Here is a 24,320-nt window from a genome sequence, read left to right as displayed (position 1 = left end):
CCTCCAATTGGGCCAATAATGCAATGTTCTCCAGTTATTGTATTGTCATATCTGCCAAATGTATGGGTCCATAACTTCAAAATGCTACAGTAAAAATATCAGAAAATTTGCATGGTCACAGTCAAGGGTCCTGGAAATAAGGCCCCGTTGGAACCTTTAACGCACCCTCAAAGGAAGCTGAGATATAGCGCCAACAATTGGGACAATTCTGCAATTTCTCCTGTTATTGTATTGTCATATCTGCCAAATGTATGGGTCCATAACTTAAAAATGCTACAGTAAAAATACCAGAAAATTTGCATGGTGACAGTCAAGTGCCTTGGAAATAATACCACAGTAGAAAATTTGACGCACCCTCAAAGAAAGCTGCGATATAGCGCCAGCAATTGGGCCAATAATGCAATTTCTCCTGTTATTGTATTGTCATATCTGCCAAACTTATGGGTTCATAACTTCAAAATGCTACAGTAAAAATGTCTGAAATCGTGCATGTTTCCAGTCAAGGACACTGGAAATTAGGTTTCAGTGGAAACTTTAATGCACCCTTAAAGGCAACTGAGATATAGCGCCTCCAATTGGGACAATAATGCAGTTTCTCCTGTTATTGTATGGTCATATCTGCCAAACTTATGGGTTCATAACTTCAAAATGCTAAAGTAAAAATGTCTGAAGATTTGCATGGTAACAGTCAACGGCCCTGGGAATAAGGCCCCCGTGGACATTTTAACGCACCCTCAAACGCAGCTGACATATAGCTCCTCCAATTGGGCCAATAATGCAATGTTCTCCAGTTACTGTATTGTCATATCAGGCAAGTTTGTGGGTCCATAACTTGAAAATGCTACAGTAAAAATGTCTGAAAATGTGCATGGTAACAGGCAAGTGCACTTGGAATATGACCTCATTGGAACTTTTAACGCACCCTCAAAGGAAGCTGAGATATAGCGCCACCAATTGGGCCAATAATGCAATTTCTCCTGTTATTGTATTGTCATATCAGCCTAATTTATGTGTCCATAACTTCAAAATGCTACAGTTAAAATGTCTGAAAATGTGCTTGGTAACAGTCAAGGACCCTGGGAATAAGGCCTCAGTGGAAATTCTAACGCACCCTCAAAGGCAACTGAGATATAGCGCCTCCAACTGGGCCAGTAATGCAATGTTCTCCTGTTTCTGTATTGTCATATCTGCCAAACCTATGGGTCCATATCTTAAAAATGCTACAGTAAAAATGTCTGAAATCGTGCGTGTTACCAGTCAAGGACCCTGGGAATTAGGTTTCAGTGGAAATTGTAACGCACCCTTAAAGGCAACTGAGATATAGCGCCTCCAACTGGGCCAGTAATGCAATGTTCTCCTGTTACTGTATAGTCATATCTGCCAAATTCATGGGTCCATATCTTTAAAATGCTACAGTAAAAAGGTCTGAAAATGTGCATGGTAACAGGCAAGTGCACTTGGAATATGACCTCATTGGAACTTTTAACGCACCCTCAAAGGCAGCTGAGATATAGCGCCACCATTTGGGCCAATAATGCAATTTCTATTCTGATTGTATTGTCATATCAGCCTAATTTATGTGTCCATAACTTAAAAATGCTACAGTAAAAATGTCTGAAAATGTGCGTGGTTACGGTCAAGTGCACTGGGAATATGACCTCAGTGGAAGCGTGAATAAGAAGCTAAGAAACGCGGAAGCGTCGCGTTTTTAAGAGGTCAAATAAAATAGGTTAATAGATTAATAAAGCATAAATCATATCGTAGTAAATCCAATATAGTGGCACTAAAAAGCAATTGGACACTTGAAATTCTCACATTTTACAGAAAACATTTTATAAAATAACTTTGTTATGAAAAACAATACTAAACTAAAACATTACTATCGTGGTTAATACTGGCCTGTACAAAACATCTCCTATCAGTTTTTTAATCTCACTAAAAGTTTTCATTAATTAAAATAACCTTAAGCATTGGTATCATTCACATAATCATATTCAAAGAAAAAGGTGCATCTTTCTAATAACAGACAAATATCTTATATATTGGGATAATATAAGAAACTCCCTATTTTATATTGCTATACTTTATAAAGTACTTCTTGCTATACTTTATAAAGTACTTTGAAATTCAATTAGTGTAAAAGGCTCATGCAAAATTGTTTCTAAGGTAACTCCATTTCAGGAAATGACATCAGCACCCCATCTTTGCAGTTCATACAAAAGCAGTGTGAAACCTGATAGAAAGCATTACACCAAGCAGAAAAAAAATCACCAGATAAATGATGTTTTTATACATTTATATGGTTCTTCTCTTAGAGATGCCAGGTAAGTGACATTTATAAGGTGTTAAAAAATTTAAACTCTAAAAATATTTAAATGTATTGAATTTATAATGTAATGAGTTTTGTTTAATCAAAGCAGCTGTTCTGGGAGTGAGTTTGGATCAAGGTCAAAAGGCTTTGATTAAGACAGAGGGGAAAACTGTTTATCTGCCCTGCAAAGTGACTGGTCAGAGCTATATCCATTGGTACCAAATGAAAGATGGTGAAGCCCCGTCGAGGCTACTCTATATCAGTCAAAGAGGTGATGTCACACGTGATACCAATAACCCTCAAGCAAATGATTTCGCAGTGGACAAAACAAAGCTTTATGATCTAAAACTGAGTGACACTCAAAAGAGTCATGCTGCCGTTTATTTCTGCGCCTACTGGGACTCAAGCAGCCACAGTGAGAAGATTTACTCACATCCTGTACATGAACTAATGAATAAAGTGTACTTAAATTGTCATGTTAATACATACAACTTAAGACTGTATATGCACAGGATGACTGGATGATGGCACTTGAACAAAAAAATATTTAAATGTATTGAATTTATAATGTAATGAGTTTTGTTTAATCAAAGCAGCTGTTCTGGGAGTGAGTTTGGATCAAGGTCAAAAGGCTTTGATTAAGACAGAGGGGAAAACTGTTTATCTGCCCTGCAAAGTGACTGGTCAGAGCTATATCCATTGGTACCAAATGAAAGATGGTGAAGCCCCGTCGAGGCTACTCTATATCAGTCAAAGAGGTGATGTCACACGTGATACCAATAACCCTCAAGCAAATGATTTCACAGTGGACAAAACAAAGCTTTATGATCTAAAACTGAGTGACACTCAAAAGAGTCATGCTGCCGTTTACTTCTGCGCCTACTGGGACTCAAGCAGCCACAGTGAGAAGATTTACTCACATCCTGTACATGAACTAATGAATAAAGTGTACTTAAATTGTCATTTTAATACATACAACTTAGGCTGTATATGCACAGGATGACTGGATGATGGCACTTGAACAAATGCATGAATATAAATACTGGTCTATTTGATCAAATGCCTGAATAAAGAATCATATAAATAGATTTTACAATTTATATGACAAAATAAAGCACAAAAAGAGTCCTTGACTCTTGATTTTATCTCTTTGACCAATTTAGCAGTAGCACTTTTTAAATACACAACTACACTGTGAAACACACAATATATTCCTAATTATTATATCATAGTATTATTGAATGTTTTTGAACAATATTTTACTCAAAAGTTGAAAACTGGATCTTGAGTGTTTTAGCTGTCAAATTATATATAGTTTATGATAGTTGATTGAATATTGTTTTAAAACAAAGGTAATTAAAAGCACAGACACGCCTAAACACGCCCTTCGGCCGGTGCGGGTTACAGGTTAAACAAAACACCTTTTGTTGGCCTACTTGTGATACGTAATATGCTATAAAGTCATAAACAATTACAGTAGGCCTACTAACGTTATCTATGTAACGTTCGCTACGTGTTGTAACAGAAAACGCTCGAGCGGTGTAGCTACTGTTGCTAAGGTTACTGCTAATAAGGCGGGCCGCGAGAGTAGCTGCCGTTTGTGAGCTTCTGTTTAATGCTAACTCTTAGTTAATGAAACATTCGAAAAGCCGTATATGCCTGATTATTGTGTGTACACAATTGGCGCATTTTAATGGTTTCTCTTATAGTTTTAGATTGTTTAAATGGACAACCTACGCATCTATCATCTTTGTTGATTAAAGCAAAGAGTAGAACTGCTCGAATCCAATGCAAAGTGGATTCATCGACGCTTCAGTCCAACGCTCTCCACTGGTACAGACTCAAAGATCAAGCTTTCCAAAGATTCATGTATTTCGAAGCTGGATCGAAAACAGGCTAAAGTGATCCCGGTGTCCCCAGTAGATATTCTGGATCGGTGTCGTTGACCGGCGATGTAGTGACACTGACTATCTCAACACTGGAGTTCAGCGATGCTGGCTCGTATTACTGCGCGCTCTGGAGTGGAGACAACACGGCGTTAACTGTGAGAGGAAATCATGGCAAAAACCTGCTTTCATCATCAAAGCTGTTGCTGGAACAGCAGCAGCAAGGGGGGCATTCGACATCTTTTAATTGTGATGTTGTTGATGTTTGTTGTCAATATTTCATTATAAACATTTTAAATATTAAATGTTTAAAATGTGTATCGTGTCTCAGAAGAAAGAACTCTACAAAAACACAATATTTACTTATCAGTTCACTTAACAAGACTGCTGTTTTAACAAGGTCAGCTATAGGCTAGCTATTTTATTCAAGTTCATTTGAATAAAAAAATCCACCTCTGAATGTTATCAACCCCAATACATAAAGTGATGTAAATGATACTGCAATTAAAATGCTTGTGATGCTTAAAAGAGTGGAATAGGAAAGAACTATTATAGGCTGAAATATTTTAAATCATATGTGATCCGTCTCAGGAAATGACATTAGCAACTGTATTCAGCAAACAAAAAAAGGTCCCCAGGACGTCCCCTAAATGGCCTCTGCGAACGTCCCCCGGACGTCAGCGTGTAGGGTCCCCTTGACATCGAGCGGAGGTTCGCTAAGACAAGGGGCCGTTCACAGGACGTGCAGCGGCCATTCGGGACGTTTAGGGGACTTTCGCTTTAAGTCCTCTGAATGTCATTTTATTTTACTTTTAGGCTAATCAAAGACAACAGACACGTTGTATGGAGCAAAATGCGTTTATTTTAATTGAACAGTTGTAAAGTTGCGGTGCTCTTTCCGTGTGTGTGTGCGTCTCTGGTTGTCAGCTGTGGTTAGTCCGATGGCAATTCTTCCCATTGTCTTCTAACCTAAAACAACAAAATGAACACATTTAGTAGTGTTATGATTTTATATGTCTAGGACTTGACTAGGACAAGTCTTTACAAGACTTGTAAAGACTGTTGACAGTTTGGATTTAGACCAAGCGGTCCTGCAAATTTAGCGCACATAGGCCTTTTTTGCCACATATAGGCGTCTCAGTGTGTATTTTTACCATATGGAAATTCAATATTTAAGTAAAATAACTGTCAATATTATATACGTTTAACAGTTAATCATTTCAGCTTTACATGCTAACGTTAGCTTCGAAAGTGTTCACATAGGCTAACGTCAGCAGCCGTACAGGACAACTTCAGCAAACGTTTAAAAAGGTAAACTTTTCATAAAATGTAAGCATTACGAGATACACAGTGGTTACGGTAGCTAATGTCTACAAATATAAAAGTATAAATATTTTCTCACTCTAGCCCTCCGGCCGTTCCTCACTCTTGCCCCAAATACACAAAATAATGTTCTTTTTAGCAGCATCATATGACCCCTTTAAGGCTATATGCAAGTTACTAAATTACTTCTAATAAATTGAAGAGAATCCAGATGAGATATTCAATATCAGTCAGGTGTGGTAGAAAAGTATCGTTTTTTTAAATACTTCATCCAAAGTGCTGTGCAAATTGCATCACTTGGAAAGCGCATTGACATTTATTAGAGCTCCACCTCAGGAAATGACATCAGCAAGGTGTAACTGAAAAGTTTCTGTAATGATTTTTGCAAAATATTGTTAAGAAGTGTACAGGAAACTTTATGAGCCATATATCATCTCACATAACCAAACGAACGATGCTCATAAGCTTGTGTACTGTTGTTCTCATAATGATCCATGGTAAGTAAAGTTTACACGTACACGGTAAGTAAACTTTAAAGGCGGTTAAATAGATTAAAATAGGTTAATACGTTAATAAAATAACCATGAATACTTGATACTTGAATGAACTGATTTTTTACATTTATTTCATCATAGGTGTGGAAAGTTTAAGCTTAAAACAACCTCAAAAGGTCTTGGTGAAGCAAAAAGGTAAATCTGTGTCCTTTAAATGTGAGGTAACAGACTTGGGCTCTAGTAATTATGTCCACTGGTACCATAAAAAAGATGGTGAAACTTTTAAAAGACTGCTGTACATAAGCCATTCTGGGATTGCTACAAATGAAGCAAAAGACATTGTCTCTGAAAAAATGGGAAATTCATATGGCATAAAACTCAAAGAAACAAAGGAGGAACACGCTGGGATGTATTACTGCGCCTGCTGGGATGGCAGCCACAGTGAGAGAACACTTTAACATCTTTTACATAAACCATGAGAGACTGTTGTGCCACAAAAGGAACTTTGCCAAAATCTAACTATTATAAGCCACATGCAGTATTGACTGTCTGACAGATACTCTCGGAGAAGAACCACAAAATAGTGCGGTTTGGGGTAGCAAATGTGATTGCAGATAGCAAAACCAAAAATATAGGGTAGAATGATGGTTACTTTATGAAATGTAGTGGAAACATGCAGGCCTTGTCAATGCAAACAGTTTTTCGGGTTGCAGTACAACAACTTTAACAAGCAAAAGGGAATTCATGAACAGCACACAATTCAATGCAGAGTCTCAGTAAACAATAACACATCAGCCACTGATATGCATTACATAATGTGAGCAGTGCAGTCAATATGTTTTGAAGTCTTTATGTATTTATTTATTTATTTATTGCTTTGATTGGGCTGTAAGGAGAAAGGCAAATAAGTAAATAAATAAATGAGCGAGTGTTAGATGGTCTTATGGATTGTGCAACACTTCTGAGACTTGAAAAGTGCTAGACCACCAATAGCCAGAAATGTTTGGTTATGTCTTTAAATGTCACGTTGTTTATCACAAATGTATCACAAAGAACTTTAACCACACATTGAAATACAGCTACTTATAGGCTACTTGTTTCTTTAGGTGCTGAGGCAGTCCAAACAACATTAGAAATCACGCTCATCGCAGACTAACAGGCTGATTCTGTGTCACATTCAAAAGTGGTGGAAGTGATGAAATCCATTATTGAAATGCATAAATCCTTGATGGAAAAGAATAAACTGAAGGTAAATGTACAGATTAAGATCATGTCATATATAACTCAATTAGCATGAGGGTAGGAAACTCAATAGCATTGCAACTTCCTGTTTGTAGCTCACTGAAATTAAATCCACCTTCATCACAGAGAAAACACAGAAGAAGACTCTTTCTCACTCTTTTTTCATGAATCCTCCTCTGATGCTTTCGTTATTCCTGTTTATTCAGTTGATATGCAAAGGTGAGTATTTTATTGTGTGGCGTTATAACTGATTCTGTATTATAAAACTAGTGTTTTGAATAACCATTATTATGCATCTAACCTAATAGTCAATAGTCTCTATGAAAAGGAAATTTGATTTTGCAAAAGGGAATGATGCTGGTGATGAGTTCAAATCAGAAAAGAAAGCATCGAATCATTTTGCTTTGAAAATCACCAAGCTGAAAAAAGAGCATTCAGCGATGTATTACTGTGCATGCTGGGACTACAACTCACGCAGCACAGTAAATATAAATACTGAAGCTTTGCACAAAAACTGCAGGGTTCCTGTCTTGATCAGAAACCACAAACCTTTCTCTGAACTTTATATAAACATAAATGTACTACTGTAGTTCAAACAGTAGAGCATGGTGCTAATAACACCAAGCTTATGGGTTTGATTCAGGGAATACATGAAATTACAAAATGTATATCTTGAATGCAGTGTAAGCTGTGACTGACAAATGCAGAAATAAACAACGCGACCAGATTCTGTTTACTATTTTTGAATAAGGGGCTCTGAGCCTGAGCTGTCATCCTAATCATGAACCTCAATCAAAACTCAGATTAGCATGAGGACAGGAAAACAGCCTCCCATTTGTTACCCATATGCAGTTAATATCAAAAATGTATTATTAGAAATTGGGTTCTGATGCCATTCTGTTCAGAAATAGGGTTCTGGTATGGTGCTGCACCTGCTGGATGTCCTCATAAATGTGGTGAAAAACATCAGTAGACTGCAGATGTGCATACAAACCCCTTCTTTATAGGTGAACTAACTTACAAAGTGGAAATGATTAAAGTTTGTCTGAGATTTGAAAATATTCATCCCTTGCTGGTGAATTAACATTTTGCACATATAAAGAAAGATGAGTTTACTGCCCCTACACAGTCTAATAAGCTGCTCAAGGCTTTACCAATATTTTTGTTTATGTAGCATATTAAGTTAGCGGACAAGAATTTATGTACACTGGTGGTCAAATGTTTGTAATAATTAAAAATTGTAATGTTCCTGAAAGAAGTCTCTTATGTTCACCAAGGCTGCATTTATTTAATCAAAAATACAGCAAAAACAGTAATACTGTTAAATATTTTTACAATTTAAAATAACTGTTCTCTATTTTAATCTTTAATGGCAAAGCCATGGAATTGCATGTCAGCATCCATTACTCCAGTCTTCAGTGTCCCTTGGGCCTTCAGAAATCATTCTAATATGGTGATTTTGCTGAAAATTCGGTAGCACTTTATTTTACAGTCCGTGTACTTCCCTGTACATACATGGTAAGTTCAACCATACTAATAAGCAAAAATGACTCTAGACAAACATTTATGTGTTTTTTTTTATTGCTGAAGTGTATTAGTTACTTTTTTATGGAGTAACGCAATATTGTAATGCATTACTTTTAAAAGTAACTTTCCCCAACACTGAACATTACACAGGTTAGGACTTACCAAGCGTACCGTATATACCAAGTACAGTATGTGTCTTGTTTGTTGCACATAATACCACATTTTCCATAGGTGCTACACATTTACCATGTGCATATTATTAGTATGTACAGTTATGTGTCTTGTTAGTTACCATATACGGATACTGTAAGGACGTGCCTGTTTGTACCCACTTGTCCATAAGTACTACATATTTACCATGTATATACATTAGTAAGTACAGTAAAGTATCTAATTAGTTACCATGTACGGGCACTACCTGTAAGTACCAACACTTGTCTGTATGTACAAAATAATTACCATGCATGTACGACTGTTAAGTACAGCCGTGTTTCTTATTAGTTACTAATTTTACTGCATTTTTGATCAAATGCAGCCTTGTTGAGCATTCTCAAAACATCAAAACTACCCATTTATATGCTAATTTTATTACCGTTCATAGAGTAAAACAAAAGCACAGAGTAGAAGCTGTAGAATCTGTCACATCTGAATCATGAACCACAAAACAAACTCAGATCAGCATGAAGGCCGGAAACTTAATATCATAAACCTCCCCTCATCCCAGAATGAAGACAGAAGCTCTCCAGACACCCTCTGCCATCATGAGTCTTCAAATGCAGTTGCAGTTTTTGTTTCTTATTTACCTTTTAGGTAAAGGTGAGTCTTCTCATTTTGAAGTTCTCAACATACCATCATTTTCTAATTTTCTAATTTAAGTTATAAACATTATATCATTTATATCAGCTATTATATATTACCTATAGGGCAACATACTTATTTTATGTCAAGTCTGATTGTTATTTTGTTGCAGTGGATGGAAACAAGAAGTTGCAACAGAAAAAGTCATTGATCAAAGCTTTGGATAAGACAGTTGTTATAGACTGTATTTATCCTTCAGACTGCAGGGACTACATTCACTGGTATCAATTAAAAGAGGGACAAACCTTAAGAAGAATATTATATTCAGGAATTTCAAGTACAACCACAAGCAACGATGCTGGTTTTGAATAATTTACAATAGATAGGAAACCGTCAAATTTGGCTCTCAAAATATGTGAACTAAAAGAAGAGCATTTGGCCATGTATTACTGTGCCTGCTGTGTCTCAGGCGGCACAGTGGTTATAAATATTAACACCCTGTGCAAAAACTCAGCAGGCTTCCTGCTTTAATCTGAAACCACAAGCCACAAGTGTTTTTATTTTTTTTCTGATATTAAAAAAAACATCTGCTAAACACTGAAACAATGAATTTCATTCACTCCAAAGGGTGTTGAGCACTTGGGAAAAGGAGGACTAGATTGAAAACAGGTTAGGAATGAAATTTTGACTGATGAAGGACAAATGTGCTGATGAATAGTAAGAAACTACTGTATATGTAAGCTGTAGCATTCGAGGAATCGACAGAATTTAACAGACACAAGGCCTTCATTTGAATACATTTTTTAATTAATTGATTAATATTATTATATTTTTTACTAAAAGTTTAGTGAGTCTGCATAGCCACAGACCGCATTTCTACTGTTGGTCAAATCTCAGCTTGTTGACAGTTGTACCAGCCATGAGTGAGTATTGCAAGATTTGTAAATAAACTATTGCAGTCCTACTGGTAACAATGTGATATGACACTGTACAGAACACTATTGCTGGATTTGTTCAATGCAGAAGTAAATTAAAAGTGTTTTAGCAATTCAGTGACCAAAATCAAGATTAAGATTCATATTATCTCTCTTAGTTAATATTTCAAAAGTCTACAGGGATATTCTACAACAATGTACATAAGGCAACAGCAGATGCTCTTTTGCACAAGCTGCACCTTTTTGTTCAAGAACAAATGACTGTGGGAGTCAAGAAAGTCTTCGGTTCGGGTACAAGACTTTTTGTGATAGGTAAGAAAAACATCATATCATTAAGGTCTTCTAGGCTGATTTTAAGCATTTTAAACTTAATTTCACACGAATTACTTGTGTAATTCAGCTGGAGACAGAGAGAAGAATAGCTACTGTAGAATAGCAATTCCAGGCTGCTTAGTGAGTGTGCATGTTTGCATAAAAAAGGTGAAAATATGCTAAAGTCATAGTTTAGCCAAAATGAAAAGTCTGTCATTATTTTCTCACCCTCGTGTCATTCTAAACCTGTATGACTTTCTTCTGTGGAGCACAAAAGGAGATATTTTGAAAACTGTGCAATTGTTTTGTGCATACAATGAAAATAATAATAAAAAAGGTTCAGTGTGATTTTGGACCCCACTGACTTCCATTGTACGAACGAAAACAGTTCTAAAACATTCTTCAAAATATCTTTTGTGTTCTACGGAAGAATAAAGTCAAATGTTGAATAGTATGAGGGCGATGATAACAGAATTTTCTTTTTTGTTTTTGTGAATTATCCCTTTAAAATAGTGTAGACCATCAGGAACAGTGGTCTTAATCAATTATATAGCAGGCTAGAAGGTTTTTCATTATTCAGAAGTATTTGTAATAGACTTTATCTGAGTGGGCAACTGGATCAAAAGATTTGGACCTGGAACACGGCTGGTTGTAACCGGTAGGAAACAGTGTCAGAATTTCTTCAAATGCATAAAATTATATAATTTCTAAGTAAAAACTATGCCAGTCATTCTCTTTTTGCTTATTTGCTCATTTGCTCATTGATCACTGAAGCTATGTTCAACATGTGTTTCTCTCAAAGACCCAAAGAAAGAAACTGTCACGGCACCAGAGTTGACTGGATACCGAACATCAAAAAAAAACACTGACAATCATGGCAAACAGACAATGTTATGCCATGCCAGTGGCATGGTTCCTGACTTTGTGACATTCAAATGGCAAGAAAAGAGCGGTGCAGGACAGTGGACGGATGTATCAGAGGAAAATGTTGTGGAGCAGAGGAAAGAAAGTCCAGCTGTCACTGTGACAAGTATGGTGATTGTAGATAAAAACATGGCAGAAAACAAGGACTACCAATGCAATGTTACCCATGAGGGTAACACTGAGAATCCTTCCAACTCTCTTGAACTGAAGAAAGGTAATTTGAAGACACTCCGATTTACTACAAATTGCATGGAAATAAAGTTTAATACAACTGATACGGGTTGAAGACACAGAAAGCTTCCATTATAAACAATTATTCCTTATTATGTATGACAACCTCATTAAACCCTTAATTAAATCAAAGAATTAATTAGAATTAAACATTACAAACAATTGTAGATAAAAACATGGCAGAAAACAAGGACTACCAATGCAATGTTACCCATGAGGGTAACACTGAGAATCCTTCCAACTCTGTTGAACTGAAGAAAGGTAATTTGAAGACACTCCGATTTACTACAAATTGCATGGAAATAAAGTTTATTACAACTGATATGGGTTGAAGACACAGAAAGCTTCCATTATAAACAATTATTCCTTATTATATATGACAACCTCATTAAACCCTTAATTAAATCAAAGAATTAATTAGAATTAAACATTACAAACATTACAGTGTTAACATATGGATGAAACATTCAGGAAAAAAAAAATAGATATATATATGAAGAGTTTATTTGCAAAAACAGATAACTCAGTTTTTGTTTATTTTTCAAAAATCATGTTTTTTACTATGTTATCATGTTTTTATTGTGTTTTATTGTGTTAGTTAGCTGTGTTTTTTTTTTTACCTAATCAAAATAACCCAACTGCAGTTTGATTGAGATTAATTGGAATGCACAATGAAAAATACATCATTTTTGAAAATTGTTAAAAACTGAGTTATCTACTTTTGCAAATGAACTCTTCATATATACATGTGTTTGTGTGCTTGCATTTACATTTTTGTCACTGTATTGTTATATTTTAGAAAACAGTAAGCCGGCAAAGGAATCTAAAAATGATGCTCAGAACCCAACATGTCCACCCAGCACTGCGGAGACCATAAAAAAGCAAATATCAGGTGAATAAATAAAAATGAATAGATAAATGTATATAAATTTGGATAAAGATACATTTGGATGGATTTTTAACTATTTTTGTATTTCAAAATCTTATTTCCAAGCCAACATTTAAATTAATATTTTTTTGCCAGTTAAAATCAGAGTATAATCATTTGTACATTTTCTTTTTATGCTTCTTACAGTCATTTAACAGACTATTATTATTATTATTATAGAGTCACTGAACGATTCTGATCTAACTGATCCTATTTGTCTTAATTTAATTGGGTAACACTTTACAATAAGATGTCATTTATTAACATTAGTTAACGTATTAACAAACATGAATGAACAATGAACAATACATTTATTACAGTATTTATTAATCTTTGATAATGTTAGTTAATAAAAATACAGTCGTTCATTGTTAGTTCATGTTCATTCACAGTGCATTAACTAATGTTAACAAACAACTTGTGATTTTAATAACGCATTAGTAAATGCTGAAATTAACATTAACTAAGATTAATAAATGCTGTATTGTTCAATCTTAGTTCGTTAACTAATGTTAACTAATGAACCTTATTGTAAAGTGTTACCTTTTATCGACACTGCACCTTAAGGGACCAAAAAGAGAAGAAAAAAACTTACATTGTCAAATCATTCATGCCAAAACATTTAATTCACATAAATTGTTACCTGTGTTTATCAAAAACGTAATGCGCAGATATGTTACGCGTGCTACCTATATACAGTATGAATAAAATTAACATATAAATGTTTTACATAAAAGCATTTAACTGTGTTTTTTTCTTTATTACAGGAGATTCAGAGCAAATACCAAGTATGTTCTTGTTTGTCTATGCATATGGTGTCATGCTCATGAAGAACGGTTTATTTTTTTGCATTGTGTCTATATTTCAATTAAAGAGAAAAGCTGGAAAGAACGACAAAAGCTCAGAGACTTAATGCATAAGATAAATATCAAGCAAGCAAAGGTTTATTACATAAAGCACATTTCGCTAACTAAAGAATAGATGCATATCTACAGCAATATTATTTCTGCTTAAAATGTATGGCTTTTAAAGTTGTTGTAGATCTGCTTTGCACAATTTATTTTTTCATCTTTAAAATGCAATATTTTGATTTTTTTAAATGTATAATGTACCCAAATTTAAAATGTTTTGCTTTCCCATTGTAATGTTTTTGTTGCATTCTCTGAATTTGTTAAATAAAATCTGCTCATAAAATAAATGAAATGTTATCTTTACACGTGTAGTAAGACGAATTCTCTACAAACGCACTTTTTCAATTATGAATAATTAAACTCTTTTTTATAAATTATGATTGTATGAAATCTTATCTTAAAAATAAAATGAAACTATTATATACAAAGATTATTATATTATCCCAGATATTATCAATAAATCAAAATACCAATAAAATACAGCATGTAACAGATAAGTACTTATTTAGGTTCCAATAATTCATAACATCATAAAAATTATATAATTTATTAATAATAATACTAAACTTGACTATTATGTTTGCTAAATCACTGCCTAAAATGTACTATTTTACTACTTAAAATTTACTAAAGATTATTATATTATCCCAGATATTATCAATAAATCAAAATACCAATAAAATACAGCATGTAACAGATAAGTACTTATTTAGGTTCCAATAATTCATAACATCATAAAAATTATATAATTTATTAATAATAATAATACTAAACTTGACTATTATGTTTGCTAAATCACTGCCTAAAATGCACTATTTTACTACTTAAAATTTACTTCTTAAAAAACAAATAGCATTTTACATCTTTATAGTGCACTATGCTACAAAAGAATCTGTTTTAATTTATTAAATAAGTTTAAAGATCAAAACCCTATACATGAATGTGAAAACATGGTGATTGAAACTGCTGCGGTAGGAAAATGTGGTTGGGTATGTACACACCGCAGGCGGAGGCGCGTACTGGAAAGAGAACATGCAGCAGTTTAACCACAGCACGATTGGCTGATAATTTATTAGCGGCTGCAGGGTGTTTGTCTTGTTGATCTAAGCTGTTATTTGTGGGCGAGGAGGTTGCACTATCCGTGAGAGCACAAACTGACTCTCAGCTGGGGTTTCCGCTCCTCTCGCTTTCAGGCTGGAAAAACTCATGCATAAAGACTCACATTTAATAAAAACAGTAATTGTTTTAATGCATAACGAAAGAAAAATACAATCGGCCATCATCCTGCATACTTGAGGCTTTGTGATAGGTACATACTGTATGGAGATTCTCAAAATATTAAAGAAAATATGCATTGGAGGTCCCAGACCTGCACCAGGTACATAAGCCCTTATTCAGTAAGCATGGCAAAAGTAAACTCAACAGGAAGTAGATTTATTTTTCTTACTTAAGATGATTTAAGAAAGCTTACTGAAGAGGAGCCCAAACAAACATAAAAACGTATTACATATCCATGCATCATTACATTTAAGTGCGTTTCATGCAAAACTAGGCAAGTCCTTTATTTTGCAAGTAAATCAAGCCTCTATCATCTCTCTGTTCATTCCAAAAACTCCCAGACTGGTAGAAAAAGCATTAAAAAAAGAAAACAGACCGGGAAAAACATGAAATCTTCACACACCGAGTGGCAGTGCAGACCTGAGACTATACTGCTTTTCACATTTAGGTCAACTCCAGTGATGTATGTGAGATCAGAGGCATAACAATGTTAATACACATATGGAGCTTGTAGCGTAAACGTGAGACACAGTCTTTTTGTTACACTGAAGCATTTGAAGAGTGTCATAAATGTCGTGTTCAACGCTGATATCATTTGATGATTAAGTTCAAAATGCACATTAAAATCCTTCATTTTTTCAAGCAGTACTGCATAAACACTAGTTTTTTGTTCAGTGGAAAAATATTAAGTCACACAAAAAAATCTATTGCACTAAAAGCTTGTGTGGGCATAGAGAGAGATAAACAAACTGCTGATCATGGCGATGGTGGATTTAAGGCAGAGTGACTGTCTAGTTCTGGTCACCCATGTACAAAAACCTATATTAAGACACATGGCCCAAGGTTGAGGAAGAGGCTGTTGCACTCTGAAAATCAGTCTTTAATCTGAGCTCCTAATAAAAAAGCAAAATAACAACATATTATTCAGATTACTTGGATTAGATCAACTGAGGAAGAAAAATATTTTATACAATAACTATTAATATTGATACCTGCTAGACGATGGGCTTCTCAAGATAATATTTATCATCAAGGTCTTCATCAGAGTCTACAGAAGCAAAGGATCATATTTAGTGTGATTAACAGAGCATGGCTGTTGTTTGCACACAACAAACAAGCCAAAAAACACCAGTGGGGATGTTTTTACAAATGCACAAGGTATGTTATATTCATAAAAATATTCACTTACAATTTTCTCATATTAATAAAGTACACATAATTTTGTAGCCTGTGATGTTTTTCTAAGCAACAACTGAAAACTGAAATAATATTGAAAAATGGAAATATGAAGTAATAATAATATATATATAAGCTCTGTTTACTAAGATGAACAACATCCATCTGAATAAAATCAGCACAGAAAAGTGATCTTTTTTTAGGCCGTGAATCTAAAGCACATGAAGGCACAGGGTAATGCAAAGACATGTGCGATCATTTAAAATGCATAAAATATGAAAGGGACACATACTGCAGCAATGTCAAAAAGAGTTTAGTTGCCCACAATGGAACGGACACTGCTGATTCAATTATCAAGAAGTGCAAAGAATGAAAACAAAAATAAAAATAAATGGTAACACTTTATTTTAAGGTACAGTTCTCACTATTAACTAACTATTAACCATGAAGTTTGCCTCAATAAACTGCTTATTAATAGTTAGTAAGGTAGTTGTTAAATTTAGGTATTGGTAGGATTAAGGATGTGTAATATGGCCATGCAGAATATGTGCTTTATAAGTACTAATAAACAGCCAATAAACTAGTAATATGTATGTTAACATATAGCTAATAGTGAGAACTGATCCCTAAACTAATGTGTTACCAACAAAACTAAACTAAACTAAAGCAAATTAAACTAAACTAAACTGTCAAACTAGAAACAAATGAGCAAATCTAGAGATCTACTTAAGATTTTTTTAGGATTCTTATTTAATTTTGTTTGTAAGAATTTAAATGTCTTTACTGTCACTTTGGTCAGTTTAATGCATCCTTGTTGAATAAAAGTATTAATTTTTTTTTTTTTTTTATCTTACCCCAAACTGTGAACATTAGTGTAAGATAATGTTAGTATATGAATGTTTTTCTCCTCAGCTCTTGGCTGTGTTTCACAGCTTTGTTTCCGGCATATGCAGTGTACAAAAAAAAAAATTACTGACTCCAAACTTTTGAACGGTGTGTGTGTTTGTGTGTGTGTATATATATATATATATAAAGGGGCTAAAGGCAAACCTTTGTGCTTTTCACTACTCCCATAGAGATTGCAGAAATGTTTTTGTTTTTAATGTTTTTTATTGAACATTGATGGAGCAACAGATTTTGTGTGAACATGAATCATAAAAGTTAAACATCTTAGAAATATATGAGGCAAGGTGGGCCACAAGGAAAAAAAAAAATCTCCAGCATTAGGCAAAAGGCACAAAGTATTTATTTTATACAAATAATTTAGCTAAAGTAATATGTTTAGAATAGTATCAAAGTTAATAGTTGTTCAAAACAATCATAGCAAAGTTTGTACTATTTTCTATTTATTGTGATGAATAAAATAATTTGTTTTTGTTCCATAAATATACTGTTATTAAAATGTTCATTGTCACAATGCAAGAATCAAAACTATTTAAAAAAACAAAGATTCCAAAAGCACTGAAGGGGATCCCATAATTATTTAATGTAGCTTTACAGTAGTAACAATAAATATGATATTTTATTATATGATATGATTAATATCATTTTTTTTTTTTTAAATATGATGGTTTTATTATAAATATGGTGATTACCTCTAAGGTGGACACCCAGCTTAATATATGATATTTACCATCCAAATAACCAATTTTAGTGTGTGATGCATATAAAATCATAGTGGAGCAAAATATACAATTTATCAATAGGAAATGGTATATTTTCTCAAGGCATTTTAATACAGCTGCAACACCTCTAAATACCATTTTCCTTGAATATCTCTAACGCTCACCGCAGTGCACCTGAGCTCTGACAGTGGCATTTCCAGGAAAATGCGTGTCTGTTAATGTTATATAAACGTAGCGAGTTTGTACTATATCTCTCGTATGTAACCGTGACACGTGATAAATAAACTATGACTACAAAAAAATGTAACAAACTAAAAAAAATAAACAATCCATAAACATCCACAAAGTGTTGCAAAGCTGATGTCACTGATCTTTTAAGCTATCAAGTGACAGAACCAGAAAAACAAGTTATTACAACTTGTAAAACACATGACTGTAGATTTCCATGTGGCCCTGAGAACGCTTCTCCACGCTTGTCCAGCTAGTACTGAACAGTTAGTAAGTTATTACCTGCCATGGACTCAGGAGGAGAGTAGAACTGGCCGTCTGTAATGGGTCCTGGGTGTAAAAGAGGCTCTCGATCTAGCGCATTCTGCACTGAAAGATACCCTACCATACAGGACACACATGTTAGCTACATACTGTACGAGCAAATCACAATCACCATAAGTTATAACTATGTCCATTAGCCTTTACTGATCATAGTTATGATTACTGTTTGCTCGTCTCACTGTGATTAGATATTAGATTCTCACTGATTTCATCGCCGGCCTCCTGGGGCAGGACTTTGAAGTCCAGCAGCCACGTCTCTATCCATGCCAGAATGAAGGAGACAATGGGTAACAAATACCCAAACGCTCCCTGTGACAGAAGCTGGACAACAGAAGGACATTTTTGGTCAATGTAATAAGTGTATAAAACTCAAATAAAAAAAGTTGAATGAAAAACATCTCATACCTTTGATACAACTACTTTCACTATTAAGAAGCCAGTGGTGATTGCAGTAGTTATCTGTAATAAAGAAATGTGGAAATATGATGATCATTACATTAATCTATATATCTTATAAAACCATATAAATATACGTTTAAGCGAAGCTCAGTCGCATTGTTTTGAGCAAGCAACTCATGTTAAGTACTACACGAGGAAAAATACAGCAAGTTATTAATGAATAAAGCAACAGTGCCCTCTGGTGGAGGATGGAGGAATATGAAATGGAAAGCCTCTTACCGCAATGGCCCACCAATGGCGCAGCTTACACACGGCATACGCTAGAATCAAGGCTGCAAAGCGGAACACAGCCAAGAGCTGAGGAGAAAAACATTCATACACTAACATTATATTTTGCTTCTATATATACACAACATATACAGCATACACAGTTTATACATTAAACTTATCAAAAGTGACGGTAAAGACATTTATAATGTTACAAAAGGTTTCCATTTAATATAAATGCTGTTCTTTTGAACTTTCTATTCATCAAAGAATACATGAAAAAAAAAAAAGATCACGCTTTCCACAAAACTATTAAACAGCTCTTTTCAACATTGATAAGAAATGTTTCATGACCACTAAAGGAAGGATCATGTGACATTTAAGACTTGAGTAATGGCTGCTAAAAATTCAGCTTTGCCATCACAGGAATAAGTTACATTTTAAAAATATATAAAAACAGAAAACATTTTAAATTGTAATAATATTTTACAATATTACTGTATTTTTGCAGCCTTGGTGACCATTAAAGACTGCAAACCTTTGTATTGTAGTGTATATAGCACACTTACATGTTCAACACTAACATGTATCTACCTTTCAGGACTGGTTTATCAACATTTCATAAATGATTTGTTACATTTAAACTTTAGTTCTTAAGTTTAAAGAATGCGGTGAGGTAGCATTTTAAAAATGGCATCACTGTGAATGAACATAAAACTAGGCCACACAGAAGCTTACAGGGCATAGTCTGCAGGTTTATTTCCCAAATACAAATTTGTCCTGAAAAAAAAAAGAAAGTAACAAGAACAACATTGTTTTTTTTTTTGTTTTTGTTTTTTTAAATCCAGCATCACAATAAGGCAGGAACTCTCACATTTAAACAATTCAAAATAAAGTTTTAAACACTCATTTCAGAACAACTGGATGTGTATATCAAGGAAACAAACCACTTTATAAGCATGCGACCCCTAGATAAAAGGGTTAAATAGTTCAATTAGATCATCATGTCGATGCAAACCTGTAAGGTTTTCCTTCTTTGTTAAATTGTTGAATAAAGTTGTTTTGTTTTCTTTGTGCACAAAAAGTATTCTCATAGCTTCATAAAATGACAGTTAAACCACTGATCTCACATGGACTATTTTAACGATGTTCTTACTATCTTTCTGGGCCTTGAACAGAATTGTTGAAGTTGTGTTGCAGTCTATGCAGGGTCAGAAAGCTTTCGGATTTAATCAAAAATATCTTAATTTGTGTTCTGAAGATGAACAAAGGTCTCACGAGTTTAAAACGACACGAGGGTGAGCAATTAATGACATAATTTTAATTTTTGGGTGAACTATCCCTTTAAAACATGTCAGTGCCATTGATTTGTATCAAGATGCACACCAGTAATGTTTTTTCTAAGGCACATAAATTTTTTATTTTTTTTTAAATACTTAAATGCACCAAATTAAACATAGGCCTAATCCTGGCTTAATTTAAGCCTTGTCTGTGAAACCAGGCCTCTGTTTTCCTGGACAGAAACTATGTGGTTTGAAAGAGCATAAGTGAGGTCACATGTTAAGTGAGAAGAGTCATCTTTGAAAAAGGAACTGTGGGATGGACTGGCCCTAAAATTTTACCACAACCAGTTTCATCAGAATTCACATCTTTAAATGGTGGTGATTTCCCTGCTAAAGCATCAAAATGTAATGCATCTTAAAGAGCAGGTCCTGTTTACTTGCGCACACATGTATTTGCATTGCAATAAGTTAGGGGTTCCCAAACTTTTTTTGTCAGCCAAACCCAACTGACCTAAAATATTTACTTTAAAACACTTCTCAAATAATAAGCTAGTATTTCAGAAATAGAGGGTATTGTATATGCCAGTACTTACAAATATGTCAAAAAAAGATTTGTGGTAATCATACTTCAACACCTCTGTTTTCAGCTGCTCTTGTACACCTCCATTGACCTGGATAAAGATAAACAAGAAATTAAAACCTTATGTATGTATCAGACAAAATGCAGTGCAACTAAATCAGTATTATACTGGTGTTTTTTCAGATATATTTAAAAGATGCTAAGAACTTCACATTATTAATAAAATTTAGTGGAAATGTATTACTATAACATACATTGAGCTCAATGATCCACAGCAAGGTGACAAACAAAAGGTCAAAGGTCACAAACAAGCAAAAGGTTCTTCGGACATCAGAGATGCACTTCTTCTCTCCTCCTTCATAGGACTCGATACGGGCAGAAATGGGTGTTGAGTTAATGTTGCCCACACCCCCTATAGTGGCCCGTGAACCCACACTGCTGCTGCATTGGCTGTCCATGACTCGTCCACTCGTGTCACTCCATTCACACTCACTCTTCTGGAGAGTCAGACTCTGTGGTCATGCCTAGTTCTGAAATTACACACAAAGTGGAGGCATTTTACACAGCGATCAAAGGTTTATAGTTATTACTGTCATTTGATCAGGACTATGTGACGTCTTTAAATCAATAAACCCACTAAACATCCTGTATAGTAACTAAGTGGATAATTGTAAGTTTAACCCTGCCTGGTTTACATGTTTGAAAGTGATTAACAGTTGAAAATATTAGACATTTAGAAAAGTAATCAAAAAGTAATCAAATGTAATCAGTTACATTACTTTAATAAAGTAATTGAAAAGTTACACTACTTATTACATTTTAAGAAGGGTAACTTGTAATCTGTAACCTATTACATTTCCAAAGTAACCTTCCCAACACTGTTTATAAAACACACACCCACACACACAAAGAAAGAAGTGATTAAATATTAACACCAATTATATAGTGCAACATGGGTTCCAGATATAAAAGTCACATTCATTTTATCCAAAGTGGAATTGATTTTTAACAATAATGTTAATGTTAATAACTTTTTAAAGGCACACATACAGAGTTACAGTATTGTTGACTGAAGGTATATGCTTTTGTTGAAACCACCAGTCTGCATTATTTCAACTTATTTTTAAATAAGCTTGTTTAAAAGCAGAATTCCTTGTGAAAAACTACATTACCCATGATTCTCCAAGAAATCTCCACCAATCAGAGAACCAAAACAAGCAAATTGCACCAAAACAGAACACTTTATTTGGAAATAATTGTTAAATGTTGTTTTATATACACAATTAACATCTTTAAATCAATATTTTTTATATTCATCTGTTGTTTTAATTTCATTGTCATTTGCAATGCTTCATGGGATTGTAGTTCTTATCTTCAATAAAGCTGTTAAGTAGACAATCTTGTTGTTTGTCTACTTTTTGCATCAAAGTTTGTAATGTTGTACTTCTCATAGTTGGTTGGTTTGGTTCATGGCTTATAATGCTTTAACAGAGACCTATTTGGAAAAATGAATTGGAAAATACTTCAGAAACAAGGCTGCTGAAAAAGTAGGTGGGCACTGTTGCCCTCCATTACACGCCTCTTTGGGATACTCGATTCTGATTGGTCAAACGAGGCATTCAGCTGTAAAATATGTAGATGGAAAAGAACATGCTCCCCATGACAACAATGTTGCAATGTTGTCTAAATAACCACTTGGTTCAGGAAACCCTGATGTTCCGTCACACTTTGAATACTATTTTTTAACTCAAATTAATATTTTGTGTCCATATATTATTTATTCGTGAAGTAACTGTGTAGTAAGCAGGATAATGTAAAATTATGATGAAAAGACAACAATGTTCCAACTTGTTCTACATCATGACACTTGAGAATTACAAAGCTATCAGCCAAAACTAAGCCAGGACTAATCCTGTTAAAATCAACATCAGCTTGTTATGATTCAATTTTGATCACAATTGCAAGGACTGCTGTGGTAAGTGAATAAATAGTAACTAGGCATGAAAATGTAGTCCAGCGAGTGTTATCAGTAAAATCATGAGGAAGTACTCCAAAAATCATTAAAAAAAAAAAACAGGCAAAAGTTTGAGAACAGTAACTGTCTGTTGGTAATTGGGACAAGTTCCTCTTACTGATGTCATTTACCAAAAACCAGAGCACAGGAATTCTCATGCCTTGTGGACTGCATTGTTTGCATATCACTCTGTAAGAGTGACCTAACTACATTAGAAAGGACATTTGCTTCCCCTAAAAAGACCTATACATGGGAAGTGAACTAACTTCATACTGTACTTTATATAACTTTGTATTACCCTTACTGACAATATAATTAGTAAGGTGTATGGGAAATTTGACTTCATTGCTGGCTCCAGCTGATATGTTGATACAAAATGGGCCTAGTTCCTTTTATAATAAGGAAAACTGAAGTATACAACGCACATAACTCACACTAATTATGTTAGTTTGTGTTTATGTTCTGAAGTGGTTATTTCAGAGTTCTGCCAAAGCTATTTGCATGCTATGGCCTAGCATGATAATACAGCAGTATAACAGGAAAAGCAGCGCGAGTTTCTCAAAATTTTAAACACGGTGTCATAATTACACATCACAAATGTCTGTCATGCTAACTAAAACGGTAACAAGCGAAATAAACATACACTCACAATCTCTCTTAAAAACAATCTATCCGGTTACATCGAGTCAACTTACAGAACATCAAAGGTTAATTTCTTGTCATATTAGCATCGGTTTATCAAAATAGATGTGAGCTATCGATCATGTCGCTTACCTTGCTGTGCAATCCTATAAAAGTACGCCTTGTATTACAGTCAACTGATCATTTTGAGTGCTTCCGTTATCTTTAATGGGTTCTTTGATCCAGGCACTTCAAATTTAATGATAACCTTATGTTCTTCCTTCCTTTCCATGATTCTTCGACTACTTTCCTCATTATCACTATCCGTATTATGTTGATGTACTTTCTTCCTTTTCCTATTTACTAGGTTCCACTCCATTTCAGTCCTACCTCCCTCACCAGCTTCTTCCATCCATTCCTCCTGTTCACTTCCTGATCCATCGTCACTTCCTACCATCTCAGCTCCAGTCACAGTTCAGTGCTGCCAACCGCCGACGTATACTCACGCCTCAGTTCTCTCCGTCGCCATTTGTCTTCCCCGCGCCATCTGATGACTTTAGTTTCAGTCATACAGGAAATAGCGTATGTTGTTTTGGAAAGGGAATTCTGGGATATGTAGTACAATTAGGAACTGAGTCAGACACCATCCACTAAATATATAACAAACAATAACAGTAACAGACCTATTAGAATTATATATATA

General features: G+C 34.4%; 2 protein-coding genes across 4 annotated transcripts in view; one reads left to right on the top strand and one right to left on the bottom strand.

Annotated features, from left to right (window-relative positions):
• LOC107713967 (uncharacterized) overlaps positions 1–14,017 on the top strand; it is a 28,989-nt gene extending 14,972 nt beyond the window's left edge. The window contains exons 5-9 of the mRNA XM_016519641.1: positions 11,455–11,486; positions 11,631–11,966; positions 12,152–12,244; positions 12,783–12,875; positions 13,679–14,017. Of these exons, the coding sequence (XP_016375127.1) occupies positions 11,455–11,486; positions 11,631–11,966; positions 12,152–12,244; positions 12,783–12,875; positions 13,679–13,824 (700 nt within the window). The 3' untranslated portion in view covers positions 13,825–14,017. The remainder of the gene's footprint in view (positions 1–11,454; positions 11,487–11,630; positions 11,967–12,151; positions 12,245–12,782; positions 12,876–13,678) is intronic.
• Positions 14,018–15,056: 1,039 nt separating this feature from the next.
• Positions 15,057–24,165, bottom strand: stard3nl (STARD3 N-terminal like). 3 transcript variants are annotated; one of them, XM_016519675.1, is made up of 9 exons: positions 24,124–24,165; positions 21,237–21,512; positions 20,996–21,073; positions 19,132–19,209; positions 18,859–18,912; positions 18,657–18,774; positions 18,412–18,510; positions 16,093–16,148; positions 15,057–15,993 (listed from the first exon to the last, which is right to left on the bottom strand). In XM_016519675.1, the coding sequence occupies exons 2-8, from the start codon at positions 21,438–21,440 to the stop codon at positions 16,096–16,098; spliced, it is 684 nt and encodes a 227-aa protein (XP_016375161.1). In that variant the 5' UTR covers positions 21,441–21,512; positions 24,124–24,165; the 3' UTR covers positions 15,057–15,993; positions 16,093–16,095. The 3 variants fall into 3 exon arrangements, with proteins under 3 accessions (XP_016375161.1, XP_016375160.1, XP_016375159.1); XM_016519674.1 differs by lacking the exon at positions 24,124–24,165 and adding an exon at positions 24,008–24,104; XM_016519673.1 differs by lacking the exon at positions 24,124–24,165 and adding an exon at positions 23,771–23,819.
• Positions 24,166–24,320: the final 155 nt, after the last annotated feature.

The sequence above is a fragment of the Sinocyclocheilus rhinocerous genome, unplaced genomic scaffold (assembly GCF_001515625.1).
Source record: "Sinocyclocheilus rhinocerous isolate Xijiao unplaced genomic scaffold, SAMN03320098_v1.1 scaffold2043, whole genome shotgun sequence".
In the NCBI taxonomy this organism is placed as follows: domain Eukaryota; kingdom Metazoa; phylum Chordata; class Actinopteri; order Cypriniformes; family Cyprinidae; genus Sinocyclocheilus; species Sinocyclocheilus rhinocerous.
The sequence above is the reverse complement of the archived record's forward strand: the minus strand, read 5'-3'. Positions and strand labels throughout refer to the sequence as shown.